Source organism: Xiphias gladius, chromosome 17 (assembly GCF_016859285.1).
Source record: "Xiphias gladius isolate SHS-SW01 ecotype Sanya breed wild chromosome 17, ASM1685928v1, whole genome shotgun sequence".
In the NCBI taxonomy this organism is placed as follows: Eukaryota; Metazoa; Chordata; class Actinopteri; order Istiophoriformes; family Xiphiidae; genus Xiphias; species Xiphias gladius.
This window is the reverse complement of record NC_053416.1, coordinates 18795619-18817907: the sequence shown is the minus strand read 5'-3', so window position 1 is coordinate 18817907 and position 22289 is coordinate 18795619. Positions and strand designations below refer to the sequence as shown.

General features: G+C 40.9%; 2 protein-coding genes across 6 annotated transcripts in view; one reads left to right on the top strand and one right to left on the bottom strand.

The window, feature by feature from the left end:
* The first annotated feature begins 3064 nt into the window (after positions 1-3064).
* On the top strand, positions 3065-10764 carry radx (RPA1 related single stranded DNA binding protein). 3 transcript variants are annotated; one of them, XM_040150098.1, is made up of 15 exons: positions 3065-4186; positions 4750-4889; positions 5041-5233; positions 5762-5870; positions 6115-6215; positions 6338-6457; positions 6555-6650; positions 6760-6927; positions 7462-7619; positions 7700-7842; positions 7986-8033; positions 8115-8230; positions 8330-8566; positions 9298-9480; positions 9619-10764. In XM_040150098.1, exons 1-15 carry the CDS (start codon positions 3592-3594, stop codon positions 9753-9755), a joined length of 2544 nt encoding a protein of 847 aa, XP_040006032.1. In that variant the 5' UTR covers positions 3065-3591; the 3' UTR covers positions 9756-10764. The 3 variants fall into 3 exon arrangements, with proteins under 3 accessions (XP_040006032.1, XP_040006031.1, XP_040006033.1); XM_040150097.1 differs by having other exon boundaries at positions 8112-8230; XM_040150099.1 differs by lacking the exon at positions 9619-10764 and having other exon boundaries at positions 8112-8230; positions 9347-9474.
* A 3739-nt stretch (positions 10765-14503) lies between these two features.
* npas2 (neuronal PAS domain protein 2) overlaps positions 14504-22289 on the bottom strand; it is a 43271-nt gene continuing 35485 nt past the window's right edge. For 2 of the 3 annotated variants that reach the window (XM_040150094.1, XM_040150095.1), the window contains exons 10-22: positions 21724-21806; positions 21503-21609; positions 21166-21313; positions 20889-20973; positions 20661-20781; positions 19210-19307; positions 18982-19068; positions 18288-18485; positions 17307-17507; positions 16961-17145; positions 16308-16400; positions 15917-16127; positions 14504-14854 (exon numbers count right to left, since the gene is read on the bottom strand). In XM_040150094.1, the coding sequence (XP_040006028.1) occupies positions 14657-14854; positions 15917-16127; positions 16308-16400; positions 16961-17145; positions 17307-17507; positions 18288-18485; positions 18982-19068; positions 19210-19307; positions 20661-20781; positions 20889-20973; positions 21166-21313; positions 21503-21609; positions 21724-21806 (1815 nt within the window). In that variant the 3' untranslated portion in view covers positions 14504-14656. The remainder of the gene's footprint in view (positions 14855-15916; positions 16128-16307; positions 16401-16960; positions 17146-17306; positions 17508-18287; positions 18486-18981; positions 19069-19209; positions 19308-20660; positions 20782-20888; positions 20974-21165; positions 21314-21502; positions 21610-21723; positions 21807-22289) is intronic. The other variant, XM_040150096.1, reaches the window with a different exon arrangement.

Sequence of the window (22289 nt, the reverse complement as noted above, 5' to 3'; positions counted from 1 at the left end):
CAATTATCAGTGATGGTGGATTTTTCGGATTGGTTTTTATCAGTTGTAAATATTTGATTCTATCAGAAGTTTTTAATGAAGGGGGTGACGTCACGGGTGACGTCACTAGTCCTCATTTACCGAGATTGTAAATAGGACCCGGGGCTGCCATCAGATTAACTTCCACACTCCCACAGAGGAGACGTGGAGAGCTCTTGAGGAAGGAAGGATCCTGGGTCGTGGCTGTTATCAGGAGAGACCCGGTCTGCCGATAGGCGCCTGTCGGTAGGGGCTGCACCAGGGATCGCCGCTGAGCTTCAAGCTCGTGGCTCGATCTCTTGCTCGTGGCTATGAGGTGGCTCGCTTTTCAGCGAACGTGCTCCCACGGGCGAAGTGGCTGCAGTCCTGGTCTGGACCCTCAGAGCCTTCACGAGTCCTCTGTGGGAGATATTGTGGGGTGGCGGACGGACGGCCATGTGGCTGGACGGACGCTTTGACTGACTGACTGACTGACTTTCAAATCAAATCAAATCAAATTTTAATCAAAAAGCCTTACTTCAGTATTCAGTTGTCGCCAAAAGTGCATCCACACATCAGTTCACTTGATTCGTTATATTGAGCATCCAATACCATGACGACTGGATACTATATGAAACAAACAAGGGAAAAAAAGAGCCCCAATCATTACAATTATCAGTGATGGTGGATTTTTCGGATTGGTTTTTATCAGTTGTAAATATTTGATTCTATCAGAAGTTTTTAATGAAGGGGGTGACGTCACGGGTGACGTCACTAGTCCTCATTCACCGAGATTGTAAATAGGACCCGGGGCTGCCATCAGATTAACTTCCACACTCCCACAGAGGAGACGTGGAGAGCTCTTGAGGAAGGAAGGATCCTGGGTCGTGGCTGTTATCAGGAGAGACCCGGTCTGCCGATAGGCGCCTGTCGGTAGGGGCTGCACCAGGGATCGCCGCTGAGCTTCAAGCTCGTGGCTCGATCTCTTGCTCGTGGCTATGAGGTGGCTCGCTTTTCAGCGAACGTGCTCCCACGGGCGAAGTGGCTGCAGTCCTGGTCTGGACCCTCAGAGCCTTCACGAGTCCTCTGTGGGAGATATTGTGGGGTGGCGGACGGACGGCCGCTTTGACTGACTGACTGACTGACCGACTGACTTTCAAATCAAATCAAATTTTAAACAAAAAGCCTTACTTCAGTATTCAGTTGTCGCCAAAAGTGCATCCACACATCAGTTCACTTGATTCGTTATATTGAGCATCCAATACCATGACGACTGGATACTATATGAAACAAACAAGGGAAAAAAAGAGCCCCAATCATTACAATTATCAGTGATGGTGGATTTTTCGGATTGGTTTTTATCAGTTGTAAATATTTGATTCTATCAGAAGTTTTTAATGAAGGGGGTGACGTCACGGGTGACGTCACTAGTCCTCATTTACCGAGATTGTAAATAGGACCCGGGGCTGCCATCAGATTAACTTCCACACTCCCACAGAGGAGACGTGGAGAGCTCTTGAGGAAGGAAGGATCCTGGGTCGTGGCTGTTATCAGGAGAGACCCGGTCTGCCGATAGGCGCCTGTCGGTAGGGGCTGCACCAGGGATCGCCGCTGAGCTTCAAGCTCGTGGCTCGATCTCTTGCTCGTGGCTATGAGGTGGCTCGCTTTTCAGCGAACGTGCTCCCACGGGCGAAGTGGCTGCAGTCCTGGTCTGGACCCTCAGAGCCTTCACGAGTCCTCTGTGGGAGCTATTGTGGGGTGGCGGACGGACGGCCGCTTTGACTGACTGACTGACCGACTGACTGACTTTCAAATCAAATCAAATTTTAAACAAAAAGCCTTACTTCAGTATTCAGTTGTCGCCAAAAGTGCATCCACACATCAGTTCACTTGATTCGTTATATTGAGCATTCAATACCATGACGACTGGATACTATATGAAACAAACAAGGAAAAGAGAGCCCCAATCATTACAATTATGTGGGTATATTTTTGATCACATTATTTTTAATTAAGCTCAGGACTCCCTCCCTAACTGAAGATGGATTACAATAATTTGATTTGGAAAGCAGGCGTCATTTGAGCATTTGAATCCCTCTGCGACTGTTGCGATGGAAAGGGAACGTAAACTTGTCAACCCCTGCTGGCACCACAAACAGCATAAAATACCAACTCACCATATGCATTATCATGTGCAATTGTACTGCAAGCTAAAAACTAATAAATTAAGACTACAAAAAATGCATTTTTGCGCTTAAAAAAGAAATCAGTATGCAATGACGCTATTATTTAAAATCTCAATCAGATGAAATCCTATAAAACATAGTAAAATAAATAATGATTTCTGTTTGATCCAAATTGCATCCATCCATCCTTGTTTTTGATTAATACTTTTCAGCACTCAGTACCATGAAGATTATATGTAAAACAGTGTTGAAAGTAATGGAATAAAAACCTGGAAATCAGTTGTTTAAATGAAAGCAAAACAAATTTGGCCCTTTCTGCATTTGCACTTGACATCCTTACAACCCCGGCTATCAAATCAAATATGAAACAAAAAGCCTTATTTAAATATTCGGATGATGACGTTTGATCCAAAGTGCATCCACACATCAGTTTCAGCGTGTCTCAACTCTCTTCTGTCATAAAAGTTCGACGTTGTTTTTACATGCTGATCTCTGCTGCCCCCAAACGCTCCAATCAGATCTGGCAAATTTAAAATCAGTCGAGTCAGCAACATTTTATTTTTCTTAAAGTCATCAGCGTTATAAATATTCTTTGTAGTGAGATGGGTGCACAGTGACCGACTAAATGGCAAGCCCATCATTCCAAAAGAGACTTTCACCGGTTTCACGCGATTCTCAGACAAATAAACAGACTAAAAGCGAGAAATACATTTCCATATATCTGCATGTGTGCAACTAACAATTAAATAAAGTTATAGCTGATGTAGAAAAAATAATCCCTTTTTCTCACATAACTTGTAAAAGTTTAGATCGCCAAATGTAATAAATTTAAACAATTTACAATTGAACTACAAACACACTCTCGCCCTACAACGCAACCCGCGCTTTGATGACGTCAGCTCAATCCGACAGCAACCGCAGCTGAGCGCGGAATTTAAAAATAGGAATTTGCTGCGTACATTCATATTTAAGAGCTAGTTTTTCGGTCGGACTGAAATATTTGGCGTAGTAACGTTAGACATATAAACCGAGTAAATATATTAAGTGAATTTCTTTCGTTTTGCGCACGTTTTTTGTTGTTGTTTTTGTTCAAGGCAAATAGTGACGCAATCAAACAGCACCCGCGTTGTTTGTATTGTTAGCCAGAAGTAAGTAACTTCGTTGACGATGCAGCCTCCTCTTAAAATACCGAAAAATAAGACTTTTATGGTATGCTAGATTTTGGGAGATAAGTCTGATTTTACATTTATTCAGGTGCGACAAGTTTGTCTGTGTCAGTTTAAAAGCGTTGCTAACACTGGCAGTAAGAGGTTCGTTATTCAGTCAACAAGCTAACATGAGATCCCTTTGGGGGCAGTAGCAACACACTGTCTCTCTAGCAGGTGACTAGTACAAAGAAGTTTCCGCGATGGAGGATAACTCGTCTTGTTCTTCGATGGTGACTGGTCTCTCTCAAGCGTCTTTCCTCCAGTGGACGCTGGAGCGATTGTCCTCGACTCAGTGTCTGAAGCTGAAAGCTGGGGAGGGGGCCCCTGTCGCTGTCATTGCACTTCAGAGGTACTTATCCGAGCAAACTGAAGGGCAGCAGCAGCAGCTCCACAGCTACACCTACGATGTGACCATCACCGACGGAGTCTGGCGAGCAAAATGCTTGGTTCACTTTGGTTTAAATCACCTGGTGCACACGAGCACCCTGAGGACTGGCACCGACATCAGCATCACGCAGTGCTCTTTTGTTTACAACGAGAGAAGACTGGGACACGGTTACATTTGCATTGAAAAGCTCATATGTGGCGCAGAGAGGTCTGTCGTCCTGCCCCGTATAAGCGATGTCGGTTCACTGCCTATGCTGGTCAAGCATGGCATGGAGAGGAGTGTGGTGCTGCACAGTGATGTTCCCCTTCAGGTGAGCCGCAAACACTACCTGTCCCTGTGGAACAACGACGATCCAGAGGGAGACGTCTGGAGCTCAGACTCTCCCTCATCTGACACACTGCTGGACGGTGAGATGCTGCTCCCTGATCCCTCTGTCACACACTGAGAGTTACACGGCATTTACATTACCGAGGCGGAACCTGCTACTTGGCTTTTCTTGCTTGATAACTAACTTAAATGACTGATGATAAGAATCACTCTTTCAGCACATGTATGAGGACCAAGTAGACAGGACACATTACTGTTCACTCAGCTACAACAATCTTATATTTTTAGAAAATAATTGTAACTAATTCAGGTTTTAAGAGCTAGAATAGACAAATGTTAAGCCTTATTTCAAGACACTGCAATGCATAGAATCCTAGACAATATGTAGTCGTACATCATTAAGTACTTGCATAATTTAATTTAAAAAAATAATAATAATTTGCTAAGTCTAAAGTGTAGATGGTAGGAACGCCTTTGTTGACTAAAACATATTTACTAAAATTGTCTCTCTGGCCATTCCAGCTAACACCTCTCCTTTGCAAATAAATATTTATTTTCCATGACAGAGTTGAATTGGATTTGGCTGCCATCTTGCAGTCAATATCCTGATGATGTGTTGTCTGCAATGTCTTCTTTTCAATAGTGTCCAAGATTACTCTACTAAGTAGTCTGGAGTCATATAGAAGCCCATGGAAACCTCTCCCTCTCCTAGTGAAGATAATACACAAATCTAGGTTAAGATATTATGGGAAGTTTGGGCTCAAGATTGATTACCCCTACCAGGTGAGTTTGAACTAGCTGAGCATTATGAGCCACAGTAACAAGATGTGAACAGGATCTCATTTTCATATTTCTTATAATTCTTTCCTTGCTGTTATGTTTAGACAAAGTGTAGTTTACTTGTTTTTTCACCTCATGCTTTGCCATATTCCAGGCGTACTTTGAAGTTGCTGACCAGAGTGGCACAATGTCCCTTGTGCTTTGGAACGAACTTTGTCCAGAATTTTACAAGAGACTGAACGTAGGGACAGTTTTGTACCTTCAAAATTACAAGCTCAAGCAGAGTTATTCAAACCGGTCACGCCCGCAAATGGACCATCACAGAATGAAGACCTTTAACTCTGTAGGTATGTACATAACCACTGATCACAGTCTTGAATTTTAAAGCGTATTACCACCGTTTCGTGTGAAAAGCTTTTTTTTTAATTGTCTGACCAGAAAAAGCACAAATTCTGTGAGATGAGGCATAACATTTTCATTGTGTTGTAGTAGTAACTTGTCTATTCGACCCTCACATATTCAAATGATAAAAAAAACAACTAACTACAACTTTTTCCAGCTGCAGGATTTTGGGGGGTTCTGTAGTTTATACATGCAATAATTTGCTTTTACCTAAGGTCAACCTTTAGAATTTGTGTGGCTATCCTTTGACCCTTTCACCTATTCTGCATGTCTTTCATTCTCCTGGATTGAAAATTGGGCTTGGCGTTTACACAGTATGGAAAATGAAAGTCAAATTTTCAATGTTCTGAAGAGGAATCATAAATAGCTGTGTGTAGTTTCATCGTCTCTCACCGTGATTTCTGAAAGGGCCAGTGAGCTACACCCATAAGCTTACACTCTGCCATGCTGTCTGCATATGTGTTTTTTCCAAGAAATCTGCCTGAACCCTCGCAACCCAGCTTCGGTCATCACTGTAGTCTCACCAAAGAGTGTGCTGCCTCAGTGGGGATTGCCCGAGGTTTCATACCAGTTCACAACCAGGTAGTGAATTGCTATTGATTCATTACTCTACCGTCTTACATCTGTCTGTCTTTATCTAGTACTTGAGGTGTGCTAGATATGCTATTTTTGCTATGCTATTTTTTGAATGTTTTGATTTATACAAATATGAAAGGCATACTGATTAATATTATTCTGTCTATACAGCATATGCTTGCTAGTCCCTGTGTTATTAGGATTGCAGTTTTGTTCAAAAACTGCTTCATGTTATGCATGTTTTTCACAGGTCAGAGTTGGAAAAATTAGCCAGCAATTCTGCTTGTGATATCATTGGTTTGGTAACATTTGTTGGTCGTGTTGAAAGAGTCAAGAGTAAAGGGAACAAGGGTAAGAAATATTCATATTTTATCTATTAAATGTAAATTATTTGTGAAAACTGAAGGAAAGCTGCTGAATTTCCTTTTTGATTATATTTCAGTTATTGTCGACTGACGATGTTCACCTTTTAGGTCCAGAAAAATACTGGACGTATCGCTGGGTCCACGCAGTGGATGGGACATCTAACCATCCTTTCATTCTAGAGATTTTTTCCTCTTCCCAACCAGAAATCTTCAGTTGTATATGCCCAAGTAAGTCAGCTGTATCAGCTCATAACTGTTAGCTCTGCTGTCAGACTTAAAAGCATTTTCCCTTAGTTTGATTAATACATACTCATCTCTTCCACAGTGACCTACCTGGTATGCACTCAGATGAGGGTTTGTCAAGTAGAGGGCTCATTGCCTTACCTCACAAGCAGCTGCGAGACAGAGACCTTCATCACAGGTTAATCGACCTGTAACGATAAGTACCTGATGACAGCCTACATATATGTGGTGACAGTATTGGTTACTGCAGCTGGACACAAACTGTATATTATCTGTGTCCACAACAGGCTACCACAAAGGTCAGCCATATGTGAGTGATCCCACAGTGAAGAGTTTCATCCAGTGGACCAAGACTCTGAAGGACAACGTCATCCTCAAGAAGACTGCTGTTGGTGGCTATTATTGCTACCCTCGTCCCCCAAAGACATTTACACAGTCAATGGCAGATGCCTCAGGTGAGGAAAACCCACCGAATGGTTCACGGATGAATAGTTTTATTTAAACATTTTTTTGTTTTTAGTTTTCAGAACACATTAATATCAGAGTGCAATTTTTAGAGGCCAGCTTTTAGTCTTTTAATTTCAAGCTGTGAAAGGATGAGCTCTGCTTCAGTACTGAACCATAATGAGATGCACTTGGTTCTCTTGTGGGTGGCAGAAATCAAATAAAATCTGGGTCAGCGTTCTCCTGCAGTTCTGCCACAAGATGCGCTGTAGTGTACGGTGCAGATAACTCAATTGTACTGTACACTTGCTATGTCTATATCTTAATGCCTAGTTGCGGGGAGTTAATCTTTTTACATTGTATTTGAGTTTTCAAAAGCTATTCTTTCAAGCCATGGATAAGGACACAATTTATAGTACAACAGTTTGGCCTTTAGAGTAAAGTACACCCTGCATTTAAAATTTTGCATCCGACAGTAAAAGTGATATAGTTTATTTGTCTGTGTCGACTTTTGTAATTGTAAAACCTTTACGCTCCGTCTTCAGCTCAAGTTCCTCTGGTGGCTGCGGTCGACTTGAAAAAGGAGTTAGAGACCCTGCAGTATCGGGAACATAAAAAACTGGCAATACAAGGACAGATCACGGCAGTGCTGTACATGAAAACCCCAAAGACCACGCAGTCACAAGCAACACAAGAGAAAGAGGTAAAAGACTTTATTTCAAAGTGTCTTCCCAAGAGTAGTGACTATTAAAACTGTAAAATAAGTCAGATGGTTTCCTGCAGATGCCAGATTTGTCTACTGATGTGTGTGTACCAGACACACCCGGTCATCCTCCAGCAGCTGAGCAGACTTTGGCGGACAGTTTAACATCTGCCTCGGCTGAGAAAATCTCAGCAAGCAGAAGAAAAAGAAGAATTGAAATGAGGTATGATTTGACCCCTGACTAATAGATTTGCGAGCTTGACTTTGAATCACTATAGTACTTTTATGGCTAGTAGGAGCACAATTCACTAAGTAGAGTGTAAACTCTACATTTACTTCAATGTAACGTGTAAACATGTTTTCCAGAAAAGCCACAGAGTCCTCCTTGATTCGTGGTAGCGTGCCATCAAAAAGGTACTGATGATTCAGCTTGTTGTGTTCATCAGTTCACCATTTCAACCATTCTGAGCTTAATTGTCTCTGCTCCTACAGAAGGGCTGGACATAAAAATACAGAGGAAAGACAAGAGCAGGAAGAAAAGGAGAGTGACTCTGAATCAGAGGCAGCTCAGGATGTGGAACATAGCCTGCAATCGCAAAATCCAAATCAAGGTGAAGTACTGAAGCTACACCTTCACTTTGTTTATCTGACGTCATCTCATACACTGTCAGTTTCACATTTTTGACACTTGCCTGTCTGTTCTCCACCAGACTCTGTTGTTTTATCTTGGCAAAGCAGCAGTTGGCTGAAGCAAAGACAAGATATATCTGAACATTTGTGCCAGGGTGGTGTGTACCAGGACAGCATCTCTCAGAGGTTCACGCCTAATGCAAAGAACGTCCTCCTGCAGTGGGGTAACCTTCAGCCAACGCGGTGGACACCAGAAGAAACTGCTGAATCCATCCCGCCTGTGGTTTGTCCAGGATACTACCAACTAACAATATTAGGTAAAGCAGTGTTTCACTGTGAGGATTACTTTGATCTGTGAAGCACAAAAAAGTCCCTCACTGAAAAAAGGTGTGCTCTTTGTTCTTCCTGTCATTTATGTCTTGGTATAAATTAACATTTTAACCTCTGTTGTCCAACCTTTGCACAGTGTGGCAGAACATCCTCTTGTTCCCTAAATAAAGTTCTCTCTGAATCATTCTGAGGGTGGATTCAGCAGCTTTCTCTTTCTTATGAAAAGCCGTCTCAAGGGGAAAAAAATTGCCGTTGTATTCATTTAATACTGAATACCCTCAGCTAACTGACCTTTACACCATCAATGAGACAATTCAAGGTTGAGACCTGCTGTCAGAGGAAACCAAGTTGCACATTGCCACATTTAGAGAGCTGCGAAATTAATTTCCACTTCAATTCAATTCAATGAACTCTGTATTATTTAGATGGACCTGCATTGTTAAACATTTATTCTGTCTTTTAGTCTATTTTCATCAAGTTGTGTAGTTTAACATGCTCGTGTCAGCGAAAAGCAGCTTTTAGAATAATAATTAGCCAGCAAACGTTGTCAGGTAGGGCAGCCTTTACAGCCTCCTTTCAGGTAGGGCAGAAAGAGACATCTTAAAAAATGACCTGTGTTTTTATGTCTTTTGATTGTTGACAAAGAATGGCAACAACTACCATTAAAATCAGTTTTCCAAACTTTTTATTTATTTATTTATTTGTATCTTCCTGGCAGGCATAAACAAGCAGATAGCCGTTGATGCTGCATATTTTCCTGTTGTCAGTGCTGATGAGCCCAGGGCTGTAGGACTTCCTCAGGATCCCCACGGTAACACGATGCTGTCCTGCCTTTCGTCGGGCTTCCTCTGCCCTCTCAGTGTCGCAGCCAACCACGGTGATGCAACCCTTCCCGAGCCAGGTAGCCGCCACACTGGTAAAGCAGTCGCTACGACAAATGCTTTTCCAGCAGACCTGTCAAGTCATCATATTTAGGATCATTTTGACAGGCAATGCTAATGCTACAATGCGATTTTTTTGGTTTTTTTTGGTCTTGCAGAGGAGGTCTTAGTGACTGCCGGCGAGCTGGAGGATACACACGTCGTGTGCATCTTGGACCTTTGTCATCTGGGTGGAGATAAGGTGGAAGTCCTGATCAACAAGGTGTACAGAGTGACAGAGGTTTCTCTCGACTAGGAGCTACAGAAGAGCAAGTGTTCAGTTCTGTGAGAATATCTTGTAATTATTATCAGTGTGCATTAATCATGTCATTAGAAAGTTATTTTGGCCAGAAAGAGGAAAACCTAGTGCACTTATTTTAGACCAAACCTCAATTTGATATGAACTTCCATGTTACGCATGTACAGTAAATGTCACTTTATACTTTATATTGTGCTTTAATATTTTGAAGAGAGTGAACTATTTTATGATCTATTAAAATATGGAAATATATAAAATTGCATATTTTTTACCATCAGAATCAACTGTTTATTTACTGTGGCTGACAGAAGTTGCTTAGGCAACAAAGAAAGGGTCAGTTTACTACACACTGCAAGTTTTTCACTGCTTTGACCAGGAAATTTTCACTGCAGACTTATAATTGTTAGAAAGGTATGGTATTTTGGGTGGCTGCCATCAAATGACCCAGTGTGAAAATCAAATCATCATTAAGGTCTGAATAATTTTACAAATGCTCTAATGAAACAATATATATTCCTCAGAGAATTGTTAAAGACGATGTTTTATTTAAGTTCTGATGTCAAATCTTTTTCCTCCAGTGTCCAGGCCTGCTCAGTCTTTTTCATAGATTGATATTGGCTGGTTTTCTGATGTTTAAATACGACTTTTTGCATTAAGAACAGACAGTTGAGAAACACTCTTGTACATAACAACTAATTTTCTAAGTAAACAGTTTGCTCAGAATAACCATACATATGTTTAAAAATATTTATTTTCATATATTTCACAATATCCAGGTTGATTTATAAATAATTCAATATAGCATAATTATTATCAAGATATTTTAGAATGTAAACTTAATTTGTTAATTTCTTTTAAAACACTCTTAACAATATTTTAAAGCTTATTTTGATGGTAAATACACAAAGAAAACAAGCCATACAAGTGACTGTGCAACACCAAGTTGAACTCAAAAAAAAAAGCCTCACCTCCTCTAATAAGACACTTCATTATCTGTTACAAAATTACTTTAATTTTAAAATCATGTAACATACATTTGTAATCTATTAGACATATAAAATAAACAACTATATAGTCTAAACTTTTTTTTTACATTCTATTATACAATATATTCAATGTTTGTTTCTGCACTGAAACAACAGAAATGGCTGTGTACCAGGTTTGTTTTGTTCATGTCCTGGCAAATCTTACACAGAAAAGCATTGATCTGACCTCACACTTGTTGTGTCAGTCATTGTTCTACAAAGAAAAAAGTACAATTTAAATGTTATTAAGATCACATGACTTCAAAAACATTGACACTCTATGAAAAACCCCATGAAGAAAAAAGCATTCTGACAGTTGAAGAAAAAAATAATGGTGCGGCAACTACTGCTGGAGAGAGCATTTAACTCAACCACAAAGAAAAACTGTAGTTACTGACCAGATGGATTATTTACAATAATTTCTGTGAAGCAATACACACCTAAAAAAATATGATAACAGTTATTTTGTATACAGACAAGAACTGAAATCTGAATGATGTGTTTAGATGGAAAACGATTTTTAGGAGGAATTTTACTACCTCCGCCTGAAAGGCTGATACTCTGCAAAATATTCCAAAGGTGTCTTCAGATTTTTTATTTATTTATTTTTTTGTCAGTAGTTGAAATAATTAATTAATAAAGGAAAATAGACATAATCATCTATGGCACCTCTGAGTCACTGGCTGAACTCAAATTTTATGGGCTGTCACTTTTGTTTCTATACTGAACATGTGGAAGTGTGGAGATGCATAAAGACTGAGACTTTCCTCACCCATCTAAAATAATATTTTCATGATGATCTACAATTGCACTTTTTCTTAAAAAAAAAAAAAAACCCTCAACCCATTAAACTGAAAAAAAAAAAAAAATTCTTTTGGCTGAATTACCTTTTAAAGACTGAGCTGTTATTATCACTAGCAGTGACCACACAGCTGGACAGCTGTTGCTGCATCCTGATGTGGGCTCTTAACAGTGTCTGAAATTCTTCTTGACAAGAAAATAAAGATTCAGATTCTTCATTTAATGTTTTTTTTTTTTTTTTTTGGTCATTATCATTGTGAACTTGTGACCCTTTACTCCAGGGTTTCTGTGTCCTGTTATCACGTTTCGTCTCATGTTTGGGAGAAGCTAACACTCTGCAGCACATTCCCATGCAGACTAAGTCCTGTGTAATCTCTGTGATCATAGTCTTTAGTGGATACGTGCTGTACCTTTTTGGGGGGAAAAAAAAAAAAAAAAAGATACTGCTTATATCAGCGTCTGAAGGAATGTTAGGACGTTTTCCTTAAAAAAATACTTCCATATAATTTACATGGTACAATTGCTAATTATACACCTCTATATACATTGTACATCTGTTCTGAAACATTTAAAACAGTATAAATTAACATTCTTCTTTTTCAAATTGACATTGCACATAGGAAAGTGTGAAACGGCACTGAACATACATGCTGAAAGTGTTCCGACAGTTGAGTCTTGTCCAATATGAACAGCACCAGTCTTGAATGGGACCGTAACATGGTTAACTTGAATGAGTATAGCTGAAGTGGCTGAGACCAGACTATCATACTGAGCATTACGGGCTGATTTGAATAAAGTGTAACACAAGCTCCGCAGTAAGAATATCAGGAAACACTTCCACAGTTACGAGAAACCGTGTTTTTCCTGCTGACTTATCTGGGAACGACTATGTAACGCAGAAAACAATTTAAAAATCGAAGACTATTGAATTTAAATAACGGAGTATGTACGTTTTCTTTCTGGACATCGTTCTACTGTCTCTCACAAAATATGATGGACTCAAAAGATTGTTGCACAAAAAGTTAAAAACCGACACAGTATGAAAACAGCAAGATCGTAGCCTCTTGAAATACTGACAGGACTGACTCTGCACATCAGTTGAGCAACTTTCAGATATATGAATAAACAATGTTTCATACTTAGAAAATAATGACAAATTTAGTGTTTTTGTTATCACTGCAGCTGTATGATATTTCACAAAATAGCACACTGGAGGTTACTATGGTTTTAAGGTAAATGAAATATCTGCTAGCATTTTTTTTCCAATGAGATCACATTCATAGTAGGAAGCAATGTATTATTTATGTGTAAATGAGTCCAGCTGCTCATGGTTGGAGCGTAACTTTTGTGACTTTCCAGATGTTCAAATAAAGCAAACAAATGACCAGACCAGGGTAACGCTGTTCAGAAATATGCACGTAGCAGGCAGAATCTCCTCCAAGTTATTTATCGCTGCTTCTGAGATATTCAAATCACCATGCTTACGCTCCTGCAGCAGTGTGTTGTACTGTGGTATGGAAAACTACAATTAGCCACATACATGTCAGAGGTGGAGCACTCTTCTTGTAAAAACGTCTTGCATTAAACCATGATGGGGTAAGACGTTAAGACCAGTGTTGACCTTTTAATGTCTAAATGAACACATAAAATCAATTATAACTTTTGTGTACAAAACTAGTTTCTTATCCTATGTATTGTTTCAAATATATATGTAATAAATAAACATGAATTGATCTAATTAGGGTTTCAGTAAATAGTTAATTGAATCTTATTATATAATATCATAACAGAAAGTGTTCAAAAAGAGTTTGGACTTACCGATGTAAAGGTTGCAAAAAGCATCCAATATATATTTGTAATATATCCAATACAAATCTAGATGTCTTTTGTTTTAATCTGATGTGGAAAATAATAAATCATGGCCTATGAAAATATAACTTTGTATTCCAAATGGACCTGAGCTGGATTTTTAAAGCCGTAATCAGACAAAACCACCAAACTGCACCATGGACGTGCCATGGTTAAAGGCACAATTTTTTTTTTCCGCCTCTGGTGGCCTGTCTATCACCTAAAGACTCATGCTGCGGAGCTCATCAGGAGCAACTAAAATCAGGACTCCAGAGCTTTGTTTGTCATTCTCAGGGAGAAGTGGTGTGATAGTTGTAGCACCCCTTCTTCGGTCCCAGATTGAGGCTTTAAAAATCTAGATAGACCTTTCTAGTAATTGGAGAATATTCCCCCCAGTTTCCCAGTGTAGCATGTTACATTTGAATTCTTATCAAACCTGATTTTAGCTATGATAGTCATCTCACCACCACCGTGCCACAATAACAAAGCCCGTCTCGAGCAACTTGCCATGAACATACCTGCTAGTAAATCATTGTTTTTAGGACAAAATTGTAGCAACGTCTGAATGTCTGCCAACTGGAGTACACACCGATGCAGAGTTCCCATGTTCACACATCTCTTTATGAGATGAAGAATTTTCACTGGAGCTAAAAATCTGACCAGGGGTGATGATATTATGTCACTGGGGAGGGGTGTTGAGCTCTAGGTGTGAAAACTAATCTCACTGTTAAGCCATTATTAGTGAGGAAAACAGAATATTAATTCATGGGCAAAAATAAATATTCTACGTTTGGGGGTTAGGAGGGTTGTAGCAAAGTGCAAACAGACACTTAGAAGGAAACGTCCACATGTAAACATGTGAAAGTGGTGTCTTCTTGAAAGCTCTGATAATCCACTTGTTCCAGCAGTTTCACCGAGTGACGACTGACTGTGATGTGGGCCGGCGATGAGGTCCCCAGCGCCTCAGACTCTCCTCAGGTCCTGCAGCTGGGGTTCGGTCAGCTCAGCCTCCGCTTGTGGTTTTCACTCCAGTGACGTACGGACCGGCTTCTTCTGAACGGGCAGCTTCACATCAAAGGTAAGGTCACTACGAGCGATCTTCCACTTCCCAGCATTTCTGCTGCAGAACGTGACGTCAAGTTTGACTTCCAAATGCCACAGCGTGCTGCCGCCTACATGGCCACAACACAGGGAGATCTCAGCGCTCCGACGACGTCCACAGCGCTACCGAGTCAGCATATTTCGGAAGTCTGAAACGCTGCCAGTCTGGTTTTGGGAATGTTGGTATTGCCTTTGTTGCTGTTGCTGTTGTGCTTGCGTTTGCGGCTGCTGCTGCATGTATCCCACAGTGCTTTGCTGTGGGACATTAGTGGTGTGTAAGAATGCTGGAGTAGACCCACCCTGTACAAGTCCTTGAGTCATCTGTGGACACCAAACAGAATGTGAATGCACTCTGGCCAGCGGGCAAAACCTCCTTTACTAAATTTTATATGTGAAATCTTTCTTGAACTGTTGCCAATCTAGCCCTTGACTGGGATGCATGATACATGGTTTACACATGAGTTCCATCTCTTAATATTAAGATGTACAGTACTCTGCAGTACCTGAACATGGGTACCTGGGTTGTAAACATGCCAGGGGTAAGGACCGAATCTTATGACTCTTTGAAAAAGCAAAACTCTCCCAATGGTTATAGATATTTGGTTTGAACCCTCCCCTTGAGCATGGGAAACTTGGGAAGCTGCAGATGCGTTGTATAATCGGTTAACTCTATATAATATTTAACTTCACCCCAGTTGTGTTACAATGCAGGATAAAGTGAAGGCGACTGTTGGCTAGTGAAAAAATGGCTCGATCCACATCTATGGTTTCTTAAAGTTGGCATATAGGTCCTACTAGTTACTGGAAAATAAAAAATAAAATGCAATAAGGCCCTGATACAGAGACAGGATTGTTGTCCTCAGCACACAGCAAACCACACCTTTATGATCCACGGTGGAAACACTGTTCATTCAATAAATCTCCGAAGACGATGATGAAATAAAATTCAGGTCTGGGGTATGGAAATATAGAGAAACTGAAGACTCTTCTGTGTTGCCCAAAAAAAAGTTTTTTGACCAGCTGTGGCCAAACATGATATAAAAAGTCTGGAGAAAATAACTCCGTATGACTTGATTTAATATCTGACCTAATGAATTTTAGATTAGGGTTAGCTATGTTACAAGACTTAGGTTTTAGACTGACTGATTGTAACACCACTCTCTTTGTTAACAGCCTGGCACAATCGCTTGTTGCTGTGGTAACTAAGGATTCAGATGCAGTGTAATGCCTAAAATGATCATAAATCAGTAAATATAAAGCCTGAGCATCATTATGCAACAATCCATTATTACATACAGAATTTCAAGTCAAACATATGCCAGTGGAAACTACACATTAGAGACTGATATGGCTGAGTGGCTACATAGCAGGTGGTCGTCGTACCTGAAAGAACTGCTGAGGCTGCTGTAGCTGCAGGGAGTGCTGAGAGGCCTGAGGCTGGGTTTGGTAGGCTGACTGGGACTGGTGTGTGATGAAACTGTTGTGCGGGAACATAATGGGGGACGTGAAGACCGGAGAGGGCACAAGGACGGCGTTGCAGTTGACCTGTTGCATGGAGAATGAGGGTGCGATGATCTGCTGCTCCAAGGTGTATCTGTATGGAGGACACGATGAAGAGCTCGGGCACAATGTGACATCAAAATCACACAAACAGACGTGTGTGTGTGTGTGTGTGTGTGTGTGTGTGTGTGTGTGTGTGTGTGTGTGTGTGTGTGTGTGTGTGTGTGTGTGTGTGTGTGTGTGTCTCCTTGCAGGCTAACGGAAAAGTTCTCACATGGTTTGGGAGATGCCCATGTTGCACTGGGAAGGCTGTGTGGTGACACTGCTAGTTGGAACCAGCGTCTGCATTGGCTGGTTGAGAAGCATGCTGCAGAAAATAAAATCTGTTACTGGAAGAACTCAGTCTGTACAGTGGAAAAAAAAAAAAAAAAAACTTAGAGCATGATGTTAAAGAGAAAGAGGTTTTCACCTTAACATTTTCCTCTAAGGAAATAATAATATCTCTTAATTTCTGTAATGATTTGGAGCCAGACTCATACTTAAAATTAAAATAACCAGAAAACAAAAACAGAAATCGCTTATGTGAAAAACGCCAAATTGTTCCAGCTTTGGACAAAAAATTTGTTCATGTAGGATCCAATCGCTTGTAGTAGGAAGCTGATTGAGAAAATAAGTTCTCAGGGTCTTTAAGATTCAGCATATCAGAGCTCGGAACTAAAGTACATGTTCCATCATTTCAGGATCCTGTAATTATTTTTAACAAGTTAAGAGTAATTGAAGGAAGCCGTTTTTCTGTGTGGGACGATAGAAAACTGCTTCATGCTATTCATAAAACGGACTGTGCACTACTAATTTTCCATAACGCCTGCCATACTGCCATTATCACCTGTGGCCTTGACTGTTACGTGTTATGTTCAAGGCTCTCACCGTAGCTGTCCATCTTGGCTGAACTCGTTGTCTGTGTGTCTTTGGTTTGCATCCTGCAGAGGCCTCGTGTTGGTCTGAGAGAACATCATGGGGTTGCTGTAGAAGGGCATCGTCAGACTCGTGTTCGTCTGCACGGGCAAACTCACTGACGGCGCCTGCCCGCCCCGTGCAAGCCTCTGCTGCACCTGCGAGGAAGGAAACACACACCAAGCTAATCAGAGATGACGTACACTTGTTAACAGCATACAAAAACAACAGGATCCGCCAGTTAACTTAAATGAATATCTAATATTCTCATCCACCCTTCCTACATGAAAACACAGCATACTGAGCTACAGCTCTGTACCTGTGCAGAGGGTGAGCTGTTCTCTCTCAGGAGCGAGTGAGGGGACGAACTGTGGGCCCCACAGGCTGGTGGTTTAGGGTGGCTTGAGAGCTGCCTGATCACCCCTGACTGGCTCTGCTGTGCCGGCCTGCCCGGGCCCTGCTGCTGAGGCTGCTGCTGGGCCTGGCCAAAGTCACTGTGGATAGGCTGCTGTAACAACATCTAACACATACACATGAACAGAAAATATTAATTTACCCTTCCTTTGTTTACATATATGAATAATTTGCAAAAAACATTTATTTTTATTATAAAAATAAAAAAGAGACAAACAACAGACAAGAACATCTCAAATGCTATTCTGAATATCTTGTAGAAAGATTTGATTCTGTTCAGTGTTTACTGTGTTTTTGAAATCACAGTAGTATGTCTGTATTGCCTTAGGTGCATTCATATTTAGGTGAGGTAACACTCCGGAGAGGGAAAGGCAGTGAGTTCAGGTTGAATTTCGATGACCTAACTGTTAATCTGTTGATTGTTCAGTTTGCGTGAAAATGTGTGTGTTTTTTGTTTCAAATCAGAGCTCATCTCATGTCACCTTCACACCCGGGAGGATATGACATTAAACAAAGAGACAACTCGTCTTTATTTAAAAAAACACTGCGACACTCCCTTGTATCTCTTCTCCGTGCATGTTATGTGGGTCATGTAGTGGTGGGAATACTTGTAGCTGAACTGGTTAGCGCTGGCCTCTTGGTGGGGCCATTCCACTACTACTGTGAGAGTTTAGGTAATGTGAGCTTACAATATGATGCTTACTTTCCCTAACAGCCGATATGTACATGTCTAATCATTTTTATGTCTACACAAAGTTTGTGGCTACCTATTTTTTTTAAATGACATTCAGTGTTTTCCCAATGCAGAAAACAACACGTGATTTCATATTTACTTTAGACTGCATGGTCTGGGAAGACTTTTTCTTTTCTCTGTTTTTAGTGTTACCTGGAGGTTAGCCAGGTGAAGCTTCTCCTTAATGTCATGCAGCTCCTGCTGCTGCGTTTTAATGTCAGCCTGCAGAATGCGTGTCCTCTCCTCCAGCTGCTCCTTCAGCTGGTTCATTACGCCGAGCTGAGGCTGCTGCAGCTGATACATGGACGACGGCTGCTGCTGCTGCTGCTGCTGCTGCTGCGTTTGCTGTTGCTGGAAAGACATGATGCAAAAAAATCAGTTGGGGACAGATGAGAAAAGCCTGGCAGTTTTCTTTTGTACTGTGTTTTTTTGTTCTTTTTTTCAGACAAAGTTACTGTAAATGTGGCATACTGTATGAGGAGATAATCAGATGGCATTAGATTGTAATGATTTATTCTTGCGATGGTGAGAGCTTCACACTTTTTCCTGTGAAATAGGTCTTGAAATAATATGGATGAGTTATTTATATAGACAAATATGCAAGTAATATGTGGAGAGCTACAACAACAACAAAAAAAACCCATTTCAGATATAATCTTGATAATTATTTCTTTTTTTAACTGTCTTTCTTGCTTGCTTTTATGACACAATCTTATAACTGGGCATGGAGGCACTTTACACAAGCAAGAGGTGAACACACACAGCAGCAACGGTCGTAATAGAAAGATATTGTTCAAAAACAGAACAGAGGAAGGCAAAAGGCAGGAGAGGAAGTCTACATACTAACCATTACGGAGTGCTTGCTGCATGTAGGAGAAAGGGGGAGGCTCATTTGGGGAAGGAGGTCAAAGGAATTTTGTCTTTGTGCCAAATTCTACGGGGGGAAAATGACAAAGTTTTACAATTTAGCACAATCTCTGACATGATATTGTGCCAACTTGTTGCAGTTGTTTCTCACTGACCATTTAATCTCCAAAGACAGGGAGACACACACAGAAATGCTGAATAAACTGACCTTTGAACTACTAGGCTGGAGTCTGGCGGATGTCTTCTCCGTCCCAATGGAAGCAGACTGCCATGATGGTGTGCAGGCCTCTGTGTAGGAGTTAGCTGCTGCAGAGGAGACAGGTCACCTCTAAACACACTTCCATTATAGTGGACTGAGGATATGTTCAGTTAGATCATAATCATCGTTTTTCTCTGTCAGCTGATAGCCACAAGAAAGGAAAGCTATATTCAAGCTCATTTTCTGGTTAGTGCTATGGTGGTCGACGCAAGAACACGTTCTCTGAGTAAAAGTCATACTTATCTTTTAAAGATCTTTTTGGATGCAAATGAAATAAATCTCAAAAGGCTTGCTCCAAAGCCTCCTACTATGTATCTTTTTGTGGCTGTTGATACAAAGGCATAACATGTCAACTGCTCATATGCTCATCTAGTTTGCTTCCAGTAATTCCTGCTCTCACGGCAATGAATCTTGCAGTGACTGCTTTGCAGACTTTGTTTGCCCCGTATCTCGCCTCTTAGGCTACAAAGAGGCTACTGCCTAACCCTGTAGTTCGTGGATGTTTGTACCTGCCCCCTGAGAAGTACTGCTTAGACTTGTTTAATTACTCAGAAAGCAAACACTGTACTGTATATTGTTTATTAATATTTCATTCTGCGATCTCTCCTCCTTAAAAAGTGGGATTGTCAGTACTCATGTGTTTCCCCCTAAGCAAAGTAACCACAGACTTTCTGAAATAGAGCCGGAACAACCTAAGAAATGCATTTCCTTTCAGGTTGTATAACAATACTGTGGATTCAATGGCCCTTGATTGCCACCTCGCTCTGCCTCTGATTTAAACCCACAAACCATGATGCATTCAGTGGATGTTTCTTCATCATAGCTGACACAAAATGAAGAAGCGTTGAAAAATCTGTGGCTAACTACTTTTTTGACGGATGTAGTTTTATGGAGATGTCTTTGAAAAATAATTACAGTGTCTATTTGTGTAGGTTAAGGGAAGACGGCAGCAGCAGCTGTGATTACTTTTTATGAGCAGAAAGCGTAATGAATCTGCCACTGTGTATTGTTCAGAAATATGCAGATGGGAGTGAAGTGTTTTAGTACATTAGACGGTGGGTGGAAGAGCAGCTGAAGTCAGAGACACTGGAGGCTCAGACAAACAGGGCATGCTAAAGTCAAACTTGGAAACATTTCATCATAGATGCATCCTCACCCACATACTGCGTATAAAGGTGGGTGTTTTACTGACTTCTGGTCTGTTTAGTTCCAGAAGTTTTACCTCTGATCACAAGATCTTGTCAGATTACACGACGAAGGCTCAACTGTAGGCTTTTCTCATATTTTTTCAGCTCAATTTAAATAACAACAGTTCCTGTAGCCATACAGGAGCAGCATTTCTGTACATATTGGCTTGCTGTTGAGTGAGTTAGCACTCTAGGGAGCAGAGGATGACTCACATGCAGAGTCTGACAGCGCTGTGTGGGAGGACTTCCGCGAGCTGTGGGAGGATACCGAACGTGCACCGCTGTCCCGCGTAGGGTCCAGTGTGGAGCAGATGTCCAAGTACAGCTCTTGAGCCTGGAGCACGGAGCAATGTTCAAAACAGAAGGTCGGATATGACGCTGACATTAAGACTGACCTTGTAAACATCACATACTGTATGTAGAAGGGCTCTCGATGATTACCTTCACAGAGGAGGGAGCTATCTCAGGTGGAGACAGCTCTTCAAGGCCGAACGCTCTCCTCCTTTCAGCTCGCACTTCAGCATAACTGAATAACAGCAGATAGAAACAGTACGTGTGACAACTGTAGATCTACAAAGACCTTAATCCAAAACCACTGCTAGGTTTGCCAAAACAACCTTTGACCTAAGCGCCCTCCTAATTCCAGGACAATGACCAAGTGTACACATCCTCCCTTGTCAGAAGGCAGAGCACCCCAAGGTACAACAATCGGTCTTACCTGACAACAGTGTGAGTGCAGACGATGAACTCAGGTTTGGAGTTCCACTGGTGGTACGTGATGTAGTAGTGAGTCTGCAACCAAATCCACTGCTGACCTTTGGTCAGGAAGCGATAGTAACAGGATTTACCCTTTCCGAACTGCATTACTGAGGAGAGGAAAAAAGAAGGCGCACATCAGTGCCATGTTCTGGTGTCACAGGTCAAAGCGTTTCCTGTGCACTAGTACAGTGGATAATTGCATGTAACTATAACCTGTTTGTCAGAGATTGATTCGTGGATCTTGTGGTGAAGGTTGGTAAGAAAGAAGCAGCAGACAAGAGGTGACAGTTACTTACACTGCTTGTGACACTGAGCTATAAGTTCCAAGTCATCTACATGGTAGTAATCATAGCCAGAAGTTCCAAGAACCTCAAAGGGTAAATAGCCTATGATTGGTGAAGCTCTGAAACAAAAAAGAAGATGATCAACATGTAAGAAAGACACATTCTTGCAAAAAAAAAAAAAAGAAGTACATTTTGGCTGATTGATAGGAGAAGGAAACATACAAATCTTTTACCTGTGATCTAAAAACAGGAACTTCCATTCAAGGCTGTGTCTGGATGTGAATTCATCACAAGGATCCTCCACATTACACAAATCCTAAACAAAGCCAGAGTCACAGTGTGAGAAAAGGCCACTATTAGGATTTCACAACGAACTTTGTTCAAATTGATACAGTTTTCAGAGCTACAAGGTAGGCAGTTTAAATACAAGCTGTTCAAAACTTTGTGGAGATTTTATCATGAATTAAATTCTTATTACAGGGTGGTGTAAGTCTTTAATATGAAACATGTCACGAAATGTACACTATAATTTCTGCTGCTCCAGCATCAAGCATTTGGCTTGTCAGGCAGTGCCTGACAACTTTGTTTACATGTAAACATTTTTTAATCATATTTGTGAGATACAACACAACACAACACACAACAGTTTGCATGTCCTGAATATTTCCCGAAAGCCATATCCTTCAACATTTAAGTATACTGTGAACAAAAGCTTATGACGACTGAAGATAGTCTGTGGGGGAAACTGTGAAAAATATGGTTTGTGTAGCGTTCAAAAACTGCAGATTAAAACAGGTAC